We start from the raw sequence: 14,158 nt of genomic DNA on the forward strand, positions 1-14,158 counted from the left end.
TTTTCTTTTTGCTTATGTGGTGCTGAGGAATCGAACCCAGGGCCTCATGCATGCAAGGCAAGTGCTCTACCACTGAGCCACCTTCCCAGCCCTCAAAAATATATTTTCAAGCCGGGCCTTGGTGGCTCACGCCTGTAATCCTAGCTACTCAGGAGGCTGGGATCTCAGGATCATGGTTCAAAGCCAGTCTGGGCAGTAAAGTCCATGAGACTCTTATCTCCAGTTAAACACCAGAAAACTGGAAGTGGCGCTGTGGCTCAAGTGGTAGAGTGCTAGCCTTGAGCTGAAGAGCTGAGGGACAGCATCTAGGCCCAGAGTTTAAGCTCCACCACCAACAATATATATATATATATATATATATGAGCAAGAGTGTCACTATGCATCATGTATTTCAAGCTTCCCTTGACATGGTCCTCTGCCTCAGTCTTCTGTTAGGATTACAAGTGTGCACTACCATGCTTAACATCTAGTAGTTTGTGAATTTTAATTTTTACATTTAAATATTGATCCTTAAGGAAAATATCCTAGCATTTGATATGAAGTGCCTACATAATTTTGTCTGTCTGTCCCTTAGAGAACTAGCAGTTGTCCCAACACAAGTAACTGAAGAGTCGTCTTTGCTCTCTGGATGGGGACCTCCCCAAGGGTTTTTTCCTGCATGCTTACTGCCTGGGTGAATCTGTGTCTGTTCATATGCCAGCGCTGGAACTGTTGAGACATTGTGATGGTTTAGTGTTTGGTGAAGCTGGTCCCCCCAACTCTACTTTTTTTTCCAGCGTTTTCTTGGCTAGTCATATGTATTTTTTCATATAAACTGTATGAAACAGCTTGTAATGCCACAAAAGAAACATAGTTGCCTTTTTATTGGAATTCTTTTAAACTATCAATGTACTTTGCGTCTCTTTGAGGAAGTCCTCTTTGAATTCATCAGTGTGCCATCCTGGGTGTTCTCAGGAGAGGTTCCGACTTTCTTCCGCTATACCTTCTCCCCACTTATTTTTTGGATGACTGTGTGGTTCCTGATTAGATCATAAAGTTCAAAGTGTTTATCCCCCTGGCTCCATGCTGAGCATGAGGATAGCAACACAGTGGGTGCTGGTGACAGCATGTGAATAATGAGCCCAGGGAGGGGTGCTTCAGACAGAGGAGGTATTTCTTCTGCTAGAGGTTGATGTCCACCCCCCCACAAAGTTTGTGCTATTAACTTGCCAGTGGGGACCCATAGCTTTGCATCTTCCTTTTTCACCCACATTTTCTGAGCCCCGATAATGTTCCAAGCCCTTGCTGGTGCTTTGGAAGCTAAGCACCTCACACCTCTTCCCCCCCTCCTACCCTCACCTCATTAGCCAGGTAAAGAGAGCAGGCTTGCAATTTAATACCCATTCTACATTTTTATTTTTTGTGCCAATCCGGTGGCTTGAACTCAGGGCCTAGGCTCTGTCTTGAAGCTTTTGTGCTCAAAGCTAGCACTCTACAACTCGAGCTAAAGCTCCACTTCTGGCTTTTTGTTGCTAACTGGAGATAAGAGTCTCTTGGATTTTCCTGCCCAGGCTGGCTTTGAACCGTGATCCTCAGATTTCAGCCTCCTGAGTAGCTAGGATTATAAGCGTGAGCTGTTGGCACCCAGCTTAGTGCCCATTCTCGCTCTGCCTCAGACCCACTGTCTGATGTTTGGCGAATGCCTTCTCCTCTCTGGCGCTCACGAGAATAAAATGATGGCTACTTTGTAAGGATTAATTATGGTAATGAATAATACATCTAGCCTGTGAGCCATGACTGTCATTGCTGCTTCTGTGAGAGGAAAACAACGTTTCGAGCCTCATGGAGGACCTCAGGGTTTCTGCCCTGGGAGTAAAGTCTAAGGCCTATCTGGCCAAGGCCTCCTGAGTAACCTGGCTCTGCTCTAATGTGGATATTTCATGGACCAGTCAGTCACATCTCTTGGTCTCAGTTACGCCCTTCCCTTCCTCCTTCCTTCTGGTGTCTTCCTTTCCCTTTCTTTTTCTTTGCAAGCTACAGTCTTGTATGTCCTAGCCTCTTCACAAAGCTAGGGAAGGAGGTTAAAGGATGCCAGAGAAGTAGTCTTAGAAAATAAAGTTATGACTGGGTGCTGATGGCACCCTGTCTGTGATCCTAGCAGCCTAGGTGGGAAACTTCATGAGATCCCTTCTAAATGAGGAGCAGGAAGTTGTGGCACGTACAGGCTTATACTGCACCAGGGACCCAGCAGGAAGAGTGCCTGCCGAGCAAGCTCAAGGACCCAAATTCAAACCCCAATACCACTAAAAATGGAATCTGGTTTTAATATATGGCAAATGGACCAGTTAGCCATACTGTCATAAGGCTGGCAGCCGGACACGTTGTGTTCTAGGGTGGGCATAGGGCCTTGGGGGCCCCATGTCCCTCACGGGGCTGGCTCGACACTTTATCCTTAGTCTTGAGGCTGTGGAAAGCAGCATGTGCTCTCTCAGACGCCATCTGGAATCTGCTTAGGACTGTCTCCAACCAGCTGTGTGTCCTTGGGCAAGTCACGTTTCCACTCTAGGCTTCCTATTTCTCATCTGTAAAATGTGGGGGCTGGATCCGAGTGATCTCTACATTCTACCTCTCTATGCCCTGATGTTGTGGGCGCCTGAGGAGAGGACCGTGGTCCCCCCGTGGCTGAGCACGCCGTGGCGCACTCTGGAGTAGAGGGATGTTTGACGCTGATGCAGTTGTTAAAACAGAACAGGCTTCTGAACTGTGGCCAGAATATAATGAATCCCATTTCTGTAGAACAATGATGACGGGACCTGTCATGTAGCGGGGTTGTTGACGTGGCTGGCCCATTTGGCCCAATCTCCTTTGCAACCAATATAAATTAGATACTCTGGCAAAGTAGTTGGATGTGGTGCCTGAGGAACTTCTGAGCAAAGCCAGGTATGTGAGTCACCTCGTTGGGTCCGCATTCTCTGAGACTCATGAGACTGAGGTTCAAGTTTGTATCTGCCTGGGTTCAGTGGGTAGGGGCTTTCTTCTAGACCCCGTGCAGATTCCAGACAATCAAAGGTGGAAGGGGTGTTTGGACCCACGTGGTCAAAGGCTCCCATTTTACAGATGAGAACCTCATTGGCTTGGAGGGGAAGAGTTTGCTCAGGACTTGGTGATGAGTAGAGATACAGCAGCTTCTGGAGTGCTTTGTAGCTGACACGGCACCCCCTAGTGGCTCCTACCTGATGGTACAGGTCCAGCAGTTTCTGAGGTCTCTGCCAGCGGGTCTGGCTCCTTCCCTAGAAGATGTCTTTGGCAGTCTCTCCACCCTTAGTCACTAGGGCCAGTGTCTCAGAGGCTGAAGCGTTAGGCCTTTATTTCAAGGACAAAAGGGAGCCATCCGAGGCCCTTCTGAATAAGAGGCCCTGAGTGAGCCACGTGTGGCTCAAGGAGGGCTGTGAGGACAGGGAGGGTGCTTGCTTCCAGGCTGTGTGTCATTTTCCTGGGTGCCCGCATAAGATTCTAAACAGGAGAGTTTCTTAACTGGAGGCACAGCGGGTAGTTATGAAGAGGAAGTAGGTGGAGATGGGGAGGAGGTTCTAGTAGCAGCCCAGCCCGAGACAGGACCAAGGTATAGCTTCTGCTTTGCAGACAGACTCACTAGGTGGTGACATTGAGGAGAAAGGGGGGTTGATGACGGTGCCTAGGGCTGTGACTGGACTGTGACAGCGTGCGACTGGCTAGCTGTCATAGGAGCAGGGTTGCTGTTATCATCTGTCCTAAGGATCTGGCACTGGGCCTCTGGCCTCTGTGTGGGAATCTGTCAGCACAATGTCATCTTTCCTTCTGCTGTCAAATCCTAGGGGAGCCATTAGTGACCAGAGGCTGGTCCTACATTTGGGGAGCAGTCCTTTTGCTGGGGGAGTTTGACTTTTTGCAGTGCTGGGGTACCCACCACCCCAGTGCTGGAGAGATTTATTATTTCACTAAGGGGCCAGCTAGGCACATAGTACATTGGGAGGAGGTTTCAGAGCTGGGAGTTCAGAGCCGCGGAGGGCCTGGAAAGGCTTTCCTGAAGGGTCAGGTCTTCTGAAGATGGACTTAGATAGGGAAAGAACTCAGGGAGGGAAAAATTCAGAGCAGGAGGCTAGGATCTGGGCATTCAGGGCGACATCAAGGCCGACTCCCAGGAGAGGAGGTCAGCTGCCAGGACTTCTGGGAACTTAGGTCCTTCTGGGGCTCCAGCGGCTTAGTGCATGGAACAGGTGACAGAGTAACTTACAGGGACTAGAAGGAGGCTCACAAGACACAGCCCCTCATGCATGAGGCCCTGGGTTCGATTCCTCAGCACCACATAAGCAAAAAGAAAAAAAGCCGGAAGTGGCGCTGTGGCTCAAGTGGTAGAGTGCTAGCCTTGAGCTGAAGAGCTGAGGGACAGCGCCCAGGCCCAGAGTTCAGGCCCCACAACTGGACCCAGAAAGAAGAAAAAAAGACCCAGCCCCTCTTTTTAAGGGGACATTCTAGGGAAAGGAGTGTCACTGGTTAGCACTGTGTCCCTGTTCTACTCTGGGTCCCCAGGTATAGGACTTGATTTGGGAAACCCTGTACTTGCCCCCAAAAGGATCCAGAGGTTTGTAATTTGGGGTGGGGGGGAAGGGAGGAGAGGGAGGGTGGACTGCAGAAAATAGAAAGGCTGGCTTCCGCTGGCTACAGTGACCTGGCCAAACTGAGGGGCTTAGGGACGGCCAGAGCCCATGGCCCACCCGTTCCTCAGCTGGCTGGTTCCCCCACACTTCCACGAGGCTCCTCACAGAAGAGCCTGGCTCTTTTCTCTTACCATCCTGGTCATCCAAGAGTTAAAAATTGTTCACTCTGCTCCTCCAGGCCCCTGGGAACCCTGAAGGGTGGGAGTCAGCCGGGCCAATTCAAGGAAAATTCAAGGAAAGGGCTCGGAGAGGAACACGACCTCAAGGCTGGTCTCACTGGGCCAGAAACCAAAGGGTTAACAGATGCAGCCGTGCTGATAAAACGCCCCAAATTCCTGGTTCTGCCTGCAGTGGGGAGGGCATCTGGCAAATGTCAACCATAAAAAATACATCTTAATGGCACATGATGTACAGCTACCGTGGGGCACGGCTACGTGAAGCAGGTTTGGGGCGGGACTACTGTGTGGCCACCGGGGGCCCTGTGCTGCACCTTTCAGGCTCTACGCTTTGTCCTGCTGCCGTGACTCAGGCACCTCCAGCTCTTGGTCCTTGAGGGTTGGGGCCTTGGCCTTCTCTGATGTTGACCTGTGGCTGTCTTCTACCTTGGTACATGGAGCTGTGGGTGGGGGGAGCTCCTCACACTGGACGCAGCAGGCAGCCTGACTCCAGCCTGGGCTGTGAATGCTGACATTTCCCCAGCTCCCGCCCTGCCAGCCCTGGGCTCTGGAACCGCCTTGGGTGCTGATTATTGGGAGAGGAGAGGGCTGAGCACTGGCAGCATTTCTAGAAAGGGCAGGTCTCAGGCAAGGGGCATGGGGTATGTGTGTGGGAATCTAGCGTGGGACACCCAGGGGATACTAGGATCTGTTGTGTACATTTACCAATGAGGCTCAGAGAAGTTGAGTGACTTCCTTGAGGCCATCAGAATCCCCCACTACCCTGACTGAAGAGCGCTGAGCTCACGGGAGCTCTTTAAACTGTAAAGGATTTTTCCTGAGGAAAAATAGCCTGTCACACCAGGGCAGTCCAGTGGGCTGGGGCAGAGATAGGCCTAAGTAGGTCTGGGGGAACAGAGGACCCAGGATTCTGGGTCCTGGAAGCTTCAGCCATCTCTCCAGGGTTCAGGCTGGCGAGGCAGGCCCTGGGCTTTTCGGAGGATGACAGCCAGCTCTGGCTCAGCTCGCCAAGGTCAGGAGCAGCAGTGTGGACACACAAGGCTCAGTGTGGGACTGTTCTCTTCCAGATCATTCTCAACTCCATGCACAAGTACCAGCCAAGGCTGCACATCGTTAAGGCTGATGAGAACAATGCTTTTGGCTCCAAAAACACAGCTTTCTGCACGCACGTGTTCCCAGAGACCTCCTTCATCTCTGTGACCTCTTACCAGAATCACAAGGTACGACACCTCCCCCCCCCCCAACCTGCATGCAGAGTGGGTAGGAGCAGAGACACACACATGAGGTCCATGCACAGAGTAATAAGTAGAGAGAGCCCGTGGCCAGCAATTGAAAAACTGAGCAGCATGGAGTCTGCCTTGGGGTTGGGCTGTTCGGCAACTTTTCTTCTCTAATCTTCCTCCTCCTGGTGCATCCAAAGGTAAGGATTCTGGGCCTGCTGCTAGAGGGGGAGAGAAAGGCCTTTCCAGGGTCCTTCTTGGCACTAGGACTGGCCAGGGGCCATTAGACAAGACCCAGGGGGCAGTAGTTGGGCAATTTAGAACAGTTTCTCACATCTGAGGTTGCAGTTGCTTGGGACAGGGGTGAGCCATGCAGGAGTCTGTGACAGGGAAAAACGATGAAGGCAGCAGACAGGAGGTGCAGGAGGAAGAGTCGGAGGGAGCAGAGCCAGGAACAAGCCAGAGGCGAATGGCGAAGCGGAGAGGGACTGACTCACCAAGCCTCTCAGCTGGCTTAGAACCGGGGCACGGCTTCCCCAGACCTGAGTTCTCAACAGGCCTGGGCTGGAGAAGGAAGGGCCGGGAGTCCATCCTCTCTCCTCCCGGCCTCTCGATGGTGTGTCCTTTCCTGACAGATCACACAGCTGAAAATCGAGAACAACCCTTTTGCCAAGGGATTCCGAGGCAGCGACGACAGTGACCTCCGTGTGGCCCGGCTGCAGAGGTGGGGTTGCCCCGGCCGTGGGTGAGGTGGGCAGTTGAGGGGCCCTCAAAGCATCTTCACTCTCTCCTCGCCTCTCTCCCGTCCCTTCCCCTCCCACCCCTTCAGCAAAGAGTATCCTGTGATTTCCAAAAGCATCATGAGGCAGAGGCTGGTGTCCAGCCAGCTCGCAGCCAAGCCTGAGGTCAGCCCCCTGCACGGCGCCCACCAGGCCCTGCAGCATTACCAGTACGAAAATGGGGCCCACATGCAATTTGCCCCCGCCGAGCCTCAGGACCTGCCCCTCAACACCTTCCCCTCACAGCGGGACTCCAGCCTCTTCTACCACTGCCTGAAGAGACGAGGTACTACTGGTGGGGCCCAGGGGGGGGGGCATCTCCTCACTACACATGGGCACAGCCTGAGGGCTCGGGCGCACAGGCAGGCCTTTTCCATGCAAGAATTCTGGTTCTTGCTTTTACATAGTTTTAGATTGGGGCTGTCACTTACAGGAGCAGGGAGGACTTGAAAGTCCTGGGTATGGCTCCCAGCCCAGCAGGAGCTGCACAGGGGCCGAGGCAGAATGGGGGCCGGGAAGACAGGCGCAATGCTGTCACTTGCAAAGGACAGCCGGGCCTCCGTTTCTCCATGGACAGAGTCATGGTGACTAGTGTTTTACCCCTCCTTCACCCCCGCACAAGTGGACTTAGCAGGCCACTGGGATTCTCTTGCGAGTAAGTTTGGAGACTTTCAGTATCCAGACTGTCCTCTCGGCCCTGTTCTGGGGACTAGGCTGGCAGAGTTCTAAGTATCCCCAAGTACAAGTCCCATTTAGAACGCAGCAACAAGCCAACTGTGGCCCTCAGGCCAAATCCAGCTTGCTGCCAGTATTATTTTATTTTTTTTCATTTTTAAATAGTTGAAAAGAGTCAAGAGATTATTTCCTGATATTTAAACACTACATAAAATTCAAATCTTAGCATCACTTACAGTTTAGAGAGCACATCCACACCCACATGTTTACATCCAGGGCCCCTTCACGGGGCAGTGGTAGAGTAGAGTAATTGTGACGTACGCTGGACAGCCCACAAAGCCTAAACTATTTACTATCTGGCCCTTGTTCCTTCCTGACTGGAGCGAGTGGGCCACCTGCCAAATCCACGTGGTTAGGGCAGGGAGAAAGGACTCTGGAGAGGAGGGGTGGCCGGGGAGGAGCGTGTTCCTCCTGGGCAGGGAAGCTGCCTGCTGAGGGGGCCCAAAGGGTGAGGAGAGTGGAGGCTTCAAAGTAGGCCCTGTCTTCCGTGGGCCCACAGCCCTGCAAGCGAATCCCTGGAGAAAACACAAGGGAAGAAGCCAAGATCAGCCACAGCGAAGTGTTCATAAATTCCTCGAGTGGACCGCTCCCCCAGCCCTCAGACTTGGCCCATCCCTGGGACCCAGGGGAGGACATGTCACTCCGCATGATTAAAGCCTCTCAGTTGAAGATGTTGGAAGCTACAGGCTTAGTTTGTGAATGTCACCTTTCCACAGAGCATCTTACCACTCCTTAAGGTAGACAACGGCATGTCAGCATAGCTGCCACTTCTGGGAGCACAGCAGGGCTCATGTTCTCTTCTAAAAACAGCAGCAAGCCAGGGGCCTCACGCCTGTAATCCAAGCTACTCAGGAAGTTGAGATCTGTGGATCGTGGTGCAAAGCCAGCCCCAGCAAGAAAGTCCATGAGACTCTTACCTCCAATTAACCATTAAAAAAAAAAAAGGTAGAAGTGGAATTGTGGCTCACGTGGTAGAGAGCAAGCTTTGACTTCAAGCCTCAGTACTGGTGTGTGTGCGGACACACCAGCCACTTACCTTTGAGTAGCTTTGGCTTCCTCCTCCTTGGGAGCTGAGAATCCGGGTAGAAACACTTCAGACAGATGTGGTCCCTGGGACTGGTTAGGACTGGCATTTGCCACCTCTCTCCTGAGCCAGGGCTGACCCAGCCTGGGAGTGCATCAGGGCCTCTAAGTATCCTAAGAGGCTGGCCTGGGATGAAAGCTGTGTGTTTCCTGGCTTAGTGCATCTCTCCAGGCCCAGTGCTGTGGTGTCCCTCACAGGGGGATAATAATCTACTTTTACTTAGCTGTAGCTAATTAAAATGGGTCTGGTAGTGCCATAGCAATCCCTGGCAAAAGCAGGGGCTGAGCCACAGGCTGGCTGTCCTGGCATCCAGGGGGGGGGGGGGGGGGGGGGGCTGCCCTGGGCAGGTGGTAGAAATGATGCCTTCTGAAGCCGGCTGCATATTTCTTTGTTTCCCAGCAGACAGCGCCCGCCACCTGGACTTACCTTGCAAGCGGCCATATCTGGAAGCTTCCTCATCGGTGGGGGACGATCACTACTTCCGTTCCCCCCCTCCCTACGATCAACAGATGCTGAGCCCCTCCTATTGCAGTGAGGTGACCCCTAGAGAAGCCTGTATGTACTCAGGATCAGGGCCTGAGATCGCAGGGGTGTCTGGGGTGGACGACTTGCCCCCACCCCCGCTGAGCTGTAACATGTGGACCTCGGTGTCACCGTACACCAGCTACAGCGTGCAGGCCATGGACACTGTGCCTTACCAGCCCTTCCCCGCACACTTCACCGCCACCACCATGATGCCTCGGCTGCCCACCATCTCTGCCCAGAGCTCCCAGCCACCAGGAAACGCTCACTTCAGTGTCTACAACCAGCTCTCACAATCTCAGGTCCGTGAGCGGGGGCCCGCGGCCTCCTTCCCAAGGGAGCGGGGCCTCCCGGCAGTGTGTGAGAGGAAGCCCCCCTCCCCACACCTGAACGCCCCCAATGAGTTCCTCTACTCCCAAAGCTTCTCCTTGACCCGGGAATCTACCTTACCATACCACTCGGGAGTGGGGACCGTGGAGAACTGGACTGACGGATGACTGGCCAGTCTCCTGGACAGCCCCAGGACCTTGTCAATTCAGTATTGACCCCTGTAATGGCCAGCACTACCAAGGAACACAGGAAGGTATTTCAGAGGGTGTGTGTACGCCTGTGTGCTTCTGCATGCGTGCATTTATTTGGAGAGTGTCTTCTGACACACCACTGAGACCATGACAAGGAACACAAAACCCCACAAAAAACAGAAACACCCCCAACTGTCTTAAGAAGTGATTTTGGCTGTACGAGTTGGGTCCATTGTTACCTGATCCTTCTTGCCATCCTGGTGGATGGGAGAGGAGTCAGGGTTCATGTGAGCTCCTCAGGGGCCAGGTAAGGTCTCTGCCACAGGGAAAGATTATCTTAAATTGGGGTCCAGGGTCTCTGTGCACATCTTAAGTATTCCTTAGCTTTCCCCTTGTAAGAGGAGCTACATATCTTATGGGGAGCAGGAGCCCCCTCCTTTGGCATCTGGAGATTCTGTGAGACTAGAGGGGGCCTCGGTTAGAGGCCTGGAGGGCAGAGGGTCGACTTTCAGAAAGGGTCTGGTGCCACGTCATCATTCAGGTTTTGTCATATAGTAAAAAGCCCTTCCCTCTGGGTCCCCAGCATACCATTCTCTCTTATGTATAAAACTCAGCCTGTCAGGCTGAGATTAAATGCACCTCACCTGGCAGTGTCCCCTGGAGACCAGAGCTGATGGCAGGCATCTCCGGGGCCTATTCTGTTCCCAGAAAATATAAACCTTGGGAGAGAAAGAGAGGTGATAGGAAATAGATAATTGAGAAAATTTTCATTTCTTCCAGAAAGTTCAGCCAGTGAGCACAGACAATTCTTCTCAAGTGGGGTGAGTTCAGTCCTCAGGCCTGTTCGCTAGCATTGAATGTCATCAGACCATTGGAGTGGTTGGTGTGAAACTAAATCAGATTTGGGAAATCACAAGACTTCTTTGCATGCCGACTAGCTATTTATATATTATATAAATAAATATATAAATATATAAATATATATATCTCACAAATGCGAGCCACATGTCAAATTCAGCTTTGCTTTTTTTTTTAAACAAATGAATAAACTTAATAAAAATGAACGCTGGAGGGAGTATTTGGAAAGACATCTATTTAAATTTTTATTACCTGTTTGATGTTAAAAACTAAGAATGGTTTAGATAAAACGTATATATATATTATATTATATAAACACACACTACAAATAAAGCTCTATTAGAAAACACATTAGCTAACAGGTGATGTGGAATGTGAAGTGTCTTGTTATATAGCATGGACATTTTACTTTACATATCGGAACATAAAGCCATCTTACAACTGTGAAGCGTGTGGATGTTCTTTTTTACTGGCTTGTTGTTTTGTGGCTCAGCTGTGGTGTCTGCCTCCCCTTTAGCCTCCTTCCTCCCTCTGTAGGGCCCTTAGTGCCTCTCAGCTCCAAGTGAAGTAGATTCAAGAGTACCTCTCATACCATGCTATTCCCCAACTATGGGCCAAGGTTCTAGGACCCACAAAGACCCCAGAAGGGCAAGGGCGGGGTGGGGGCAGTAGAAAGATCTGTTACCTTTTAGCAGTAAAGCTCAGTAATCTAGGGGAAGTAGTCTCAGAAGGCGAGAATTTTTGATGGGATTCATTCAGCGGCTTCAGAAAAGGAAGCGAAGAGCAAGCTAGCTTCTTGGAGTTGCCGGATATGAGTTCATCAGCCACATTCACTTGAGCAATGGATGAAGCAAAGCTTGGCAAAGCCCTCCTGCTCACTCCTTTGCCAGATCCCCAAAGGTGGATTGACTACAAGATGTAAAGAGGGGGGAAAAAAGAGATAAAAGCCAGTCTAGGTTCACCCCTCGCAGATGCCTCCCTTGTTGACACCCCCTTCCTCTTGCCCGTCACCTCCACCTCACCTCTACTCACCATCTCCATTAAACACTGAAGTTCCCCGCTGGATAAGCGGTCAACCTTCTCCCATTTCCAGGGCCCTCAGAGGGTACTGGCTGGGCTTTCTCCTACAGAATGAGAAGAAGCTGAGCTTACCTGTTAAGGATGGCAAGATTCCTTTTTTTTTTTTTTTTTTAAAGCCAGTCGTGCGGCTTGAGCTCAGGGCCTGGGCACTTGTCCCTGAGCTTCTTTTGCTCAAGGCTAGCACCCTACCTCTTGAGCCACAGTGCCATTTATTTATGTAGTACTGAGGTTTTGAACCCAGGGCTTCATGCATGTTAGGCAAGCACTCTACCACTAAGCCACATTCCCAGCCCCAAGCTTCTTCCTTTATCTGTTGATTTCCTCTCCTTGGGCTTTTTAGTCACAGAGAAAAACTTAAATGAACTTGGCTCAGGACAGGAGGCTCTTCCCTTTCTATAGACAAGTTACTCCACACCTTCTAGAACCCAGGCACTGGGCTATATAGGTAAGGTCCCAGGATCTCCCCCTCCCCTCCCTTCCCCCTCTCCTCTCAAGAGCTGGCAGAGTTGAAGAAAGCTACTCCTTAAGGAGTATTTTGCTTTGAAGCAGCCCACAGCTTCCTACCAAACTTTCTGGGAAGTATGAGGTCCTCGGCCTGCCCCACCTGGGTATGGTGAGAATGGGGCCCCGCAGTGGGATTTGTGGAACTTTCCTGCCCCTCTGAATCAACAACTCAATAAAAAGGGGGCACATGGGATCTCCTGGAACAAAGGGCACTATTCAGTAGCGCCAGCAGGTCATACATCATCGGCCCAGAAGCCTGCCACATGACAAGTGTCTGCTGCTGCTGTGCCCTGCCTGGGAAAACCTCGATTACCATCCAGCCTCCAGGCCGTGGGCAGGTGGCCTCCAGGGCTCTGCTTCAGCCCAGGGCTGAGCCTGGGCCGCTTAGCCACGGCTCAGCCACCCAACGTCCCTGAGCGGCAGAAGAGCCTGCAATCACACCAGAGAAAGAGAGAAGAAGAGAAATTGGGTCAGACTGACAAATTGTTAAAAAAAACCAACCCAACTTCCCAGTCTAGAGCTGGGCCTCAAAGGGTCAAGAGGCCTCGGCTCCCCCCGACTAATGGAGCCTGCTGGAGTAGCAGCAGCCTGGCCTTGCAGTGTCTTATCTTACAACATAAAATTAAAACCCACTTAAAAGGCCGGAGGGCATGTTAACATTCTCCCTGCTGTCTAATTGAAGTAGTTCCCAGTGCAAAGGATTTCACTTGAAAGATGTCTCCCTCTGAGCTGGGGGCTCTCTGGGCTCACTCATGGGGCCTGGGGAAGGGGGTGAGGAGGGAGAGAGGTTGTCATTTCAAAGACCTGCATAAGCTCAGGCTGAGGGGAAGAAGAAGAAGAAGAAAAAAAGGCCTAGTTTCTGCTCACCATTTTTGCTCAGGTGGCAGGTGGCGACAGCCAAGGTTAGAACAGGCTGGGTTGTTTTGTATTTTTTTTTTTAATTTACAAATTCATTAGCAGCCATGTCAGTAGAGGCCAGACTCCTGACAAGAAGTGCCAGTAATGATTCTAATATGGCAAGCCCTACAGTCCCGAGGTTTCTATTCCACACCCCACACCCTCCCCACCAACCCCTATGCAAATAGATTACGGGTCTCCAAGGCATACGGAATCAATCAGTGATATCCTGTAAAGGTGATGAACTTGCACTGGCCATCCTGAGTAATGGGAACCAGTCAGCCCCAAGCCGGCTGCGACTGAAAGCCAAGGTGACAGCTATTAAGCAATTGTGCGCAGAACAAAATGGCAGAGGGGCCGGGTAATCAATTCAATGTCCATGGGCAGCCCAAGAAATGGCAGCATCTGTCGCAGCTGATTAGAGAAGCCTGGGCTGGAACTTTCAATGTAAGCCCATCGCAGATCAGAAACAGGCCCTGGGATGAAAAGGGAAAGAACTGTCTCCTGAGAAGCGGGCGATGAACGACTCTGTTTTATGTGACTGTGTTTGTCCTTCTCTCCTTGAAGAAAGACTAAGGGGTGTAAGGGGGGGGGGGAGCCCGCAGTTCAGAGATTAGATAGTTTTCTTTTAAGCCATTTATCATTATGAAAGAAAGTAGACAGGGCAGGGGCAGAAAAAAAATCTCCAGTGGGATTTCTGCAAAGTCTCAGGAAGGAGGACCAGGCTCACGGCCTGCAGCTCTAACAGCCCCTGCCAGCGACCACAGCCTCGGGTCTGCACAGCCTCCAGAGCCCCTCTCCTCCAACAAGGGCAAACAGGCCCTGGAGCTCAGAGGATCATAGACATTTCCCTGCAGAAACCCTAGACCAATAAGCTGTATCATTTGTGAAAATTAAAGCCTAAGCCAGGATGATGGAGAGAGTAGAAAAATGGGAATGGCAAAGAGGAGAAGATGGTGCAAAGTGCCAGCAGGTCATGCCTGGGCTCCTCTGGTCTTTGCTGAACAGCCAGGACCCTTGCTGTGTCTGCGGCCTGTCAACCCCACGCAGCCTGCTGGGAAATTGTGGGCTCAGGCTCGTTGTGTTATGTTCCTGGGTATGGAGGC

At 51.5% G+C, this 14,158-nt stretch overlaps 1 protein-coding gene across 2 annotated transcripts in view; it reads left to right on the forward strand.

Moving 5' to 3' along the window:
- Positions 1–10,007, forward strand: part of Tbx4 (T-box 4) — a 25,782-nt gene extending 15,775 nt beyond the window's left edge. Inside the window, exons 5-8 of one of the 2 annotated variants that reach the window (XM_013013245.1) lie at positions 5,920–6,072; positions 6,708–6,796; positions 6,902–7,137; positions 9,073–10,007. In XM_013013245.1, coding sequence (XP_012868699.1) covers positions 5,920–6,072; positions 6,708–6,796; positions 6,902–7,137; positions 9,073–9,689 — 1,095 coding nt within the window. In that variant the 3' untranslated portion in view covers positions 9,690–10,007. Of the gene's footprint in view, positions 1–5,919; positions 6,073–6,707; positions 6,797–6,901; positions 7,138–9,069 lie in introns of both variants that reach the window. The other variant, XM_013013244.1, reaches the window with a different exon arrangement.
- The last annotated feature ends 4,151 nt before the right edge of the window (positions 10,008–14,158 follow it).

This window comes from Dipodomys ordii, unplaced genomic scaffold, assembly GCF_000151885.1.
Source record: "Dipodomys ordii isolate 6190 unplaced genomic scaffold, Dord_2.0 Scaffold19, whole genome shotgun sequence".
NCBI lineage: Eukaryota > Metazoa > Chordata > Mammalia > Rodentia > Heteromyidae > Dipodomys > Dipodomys ordii.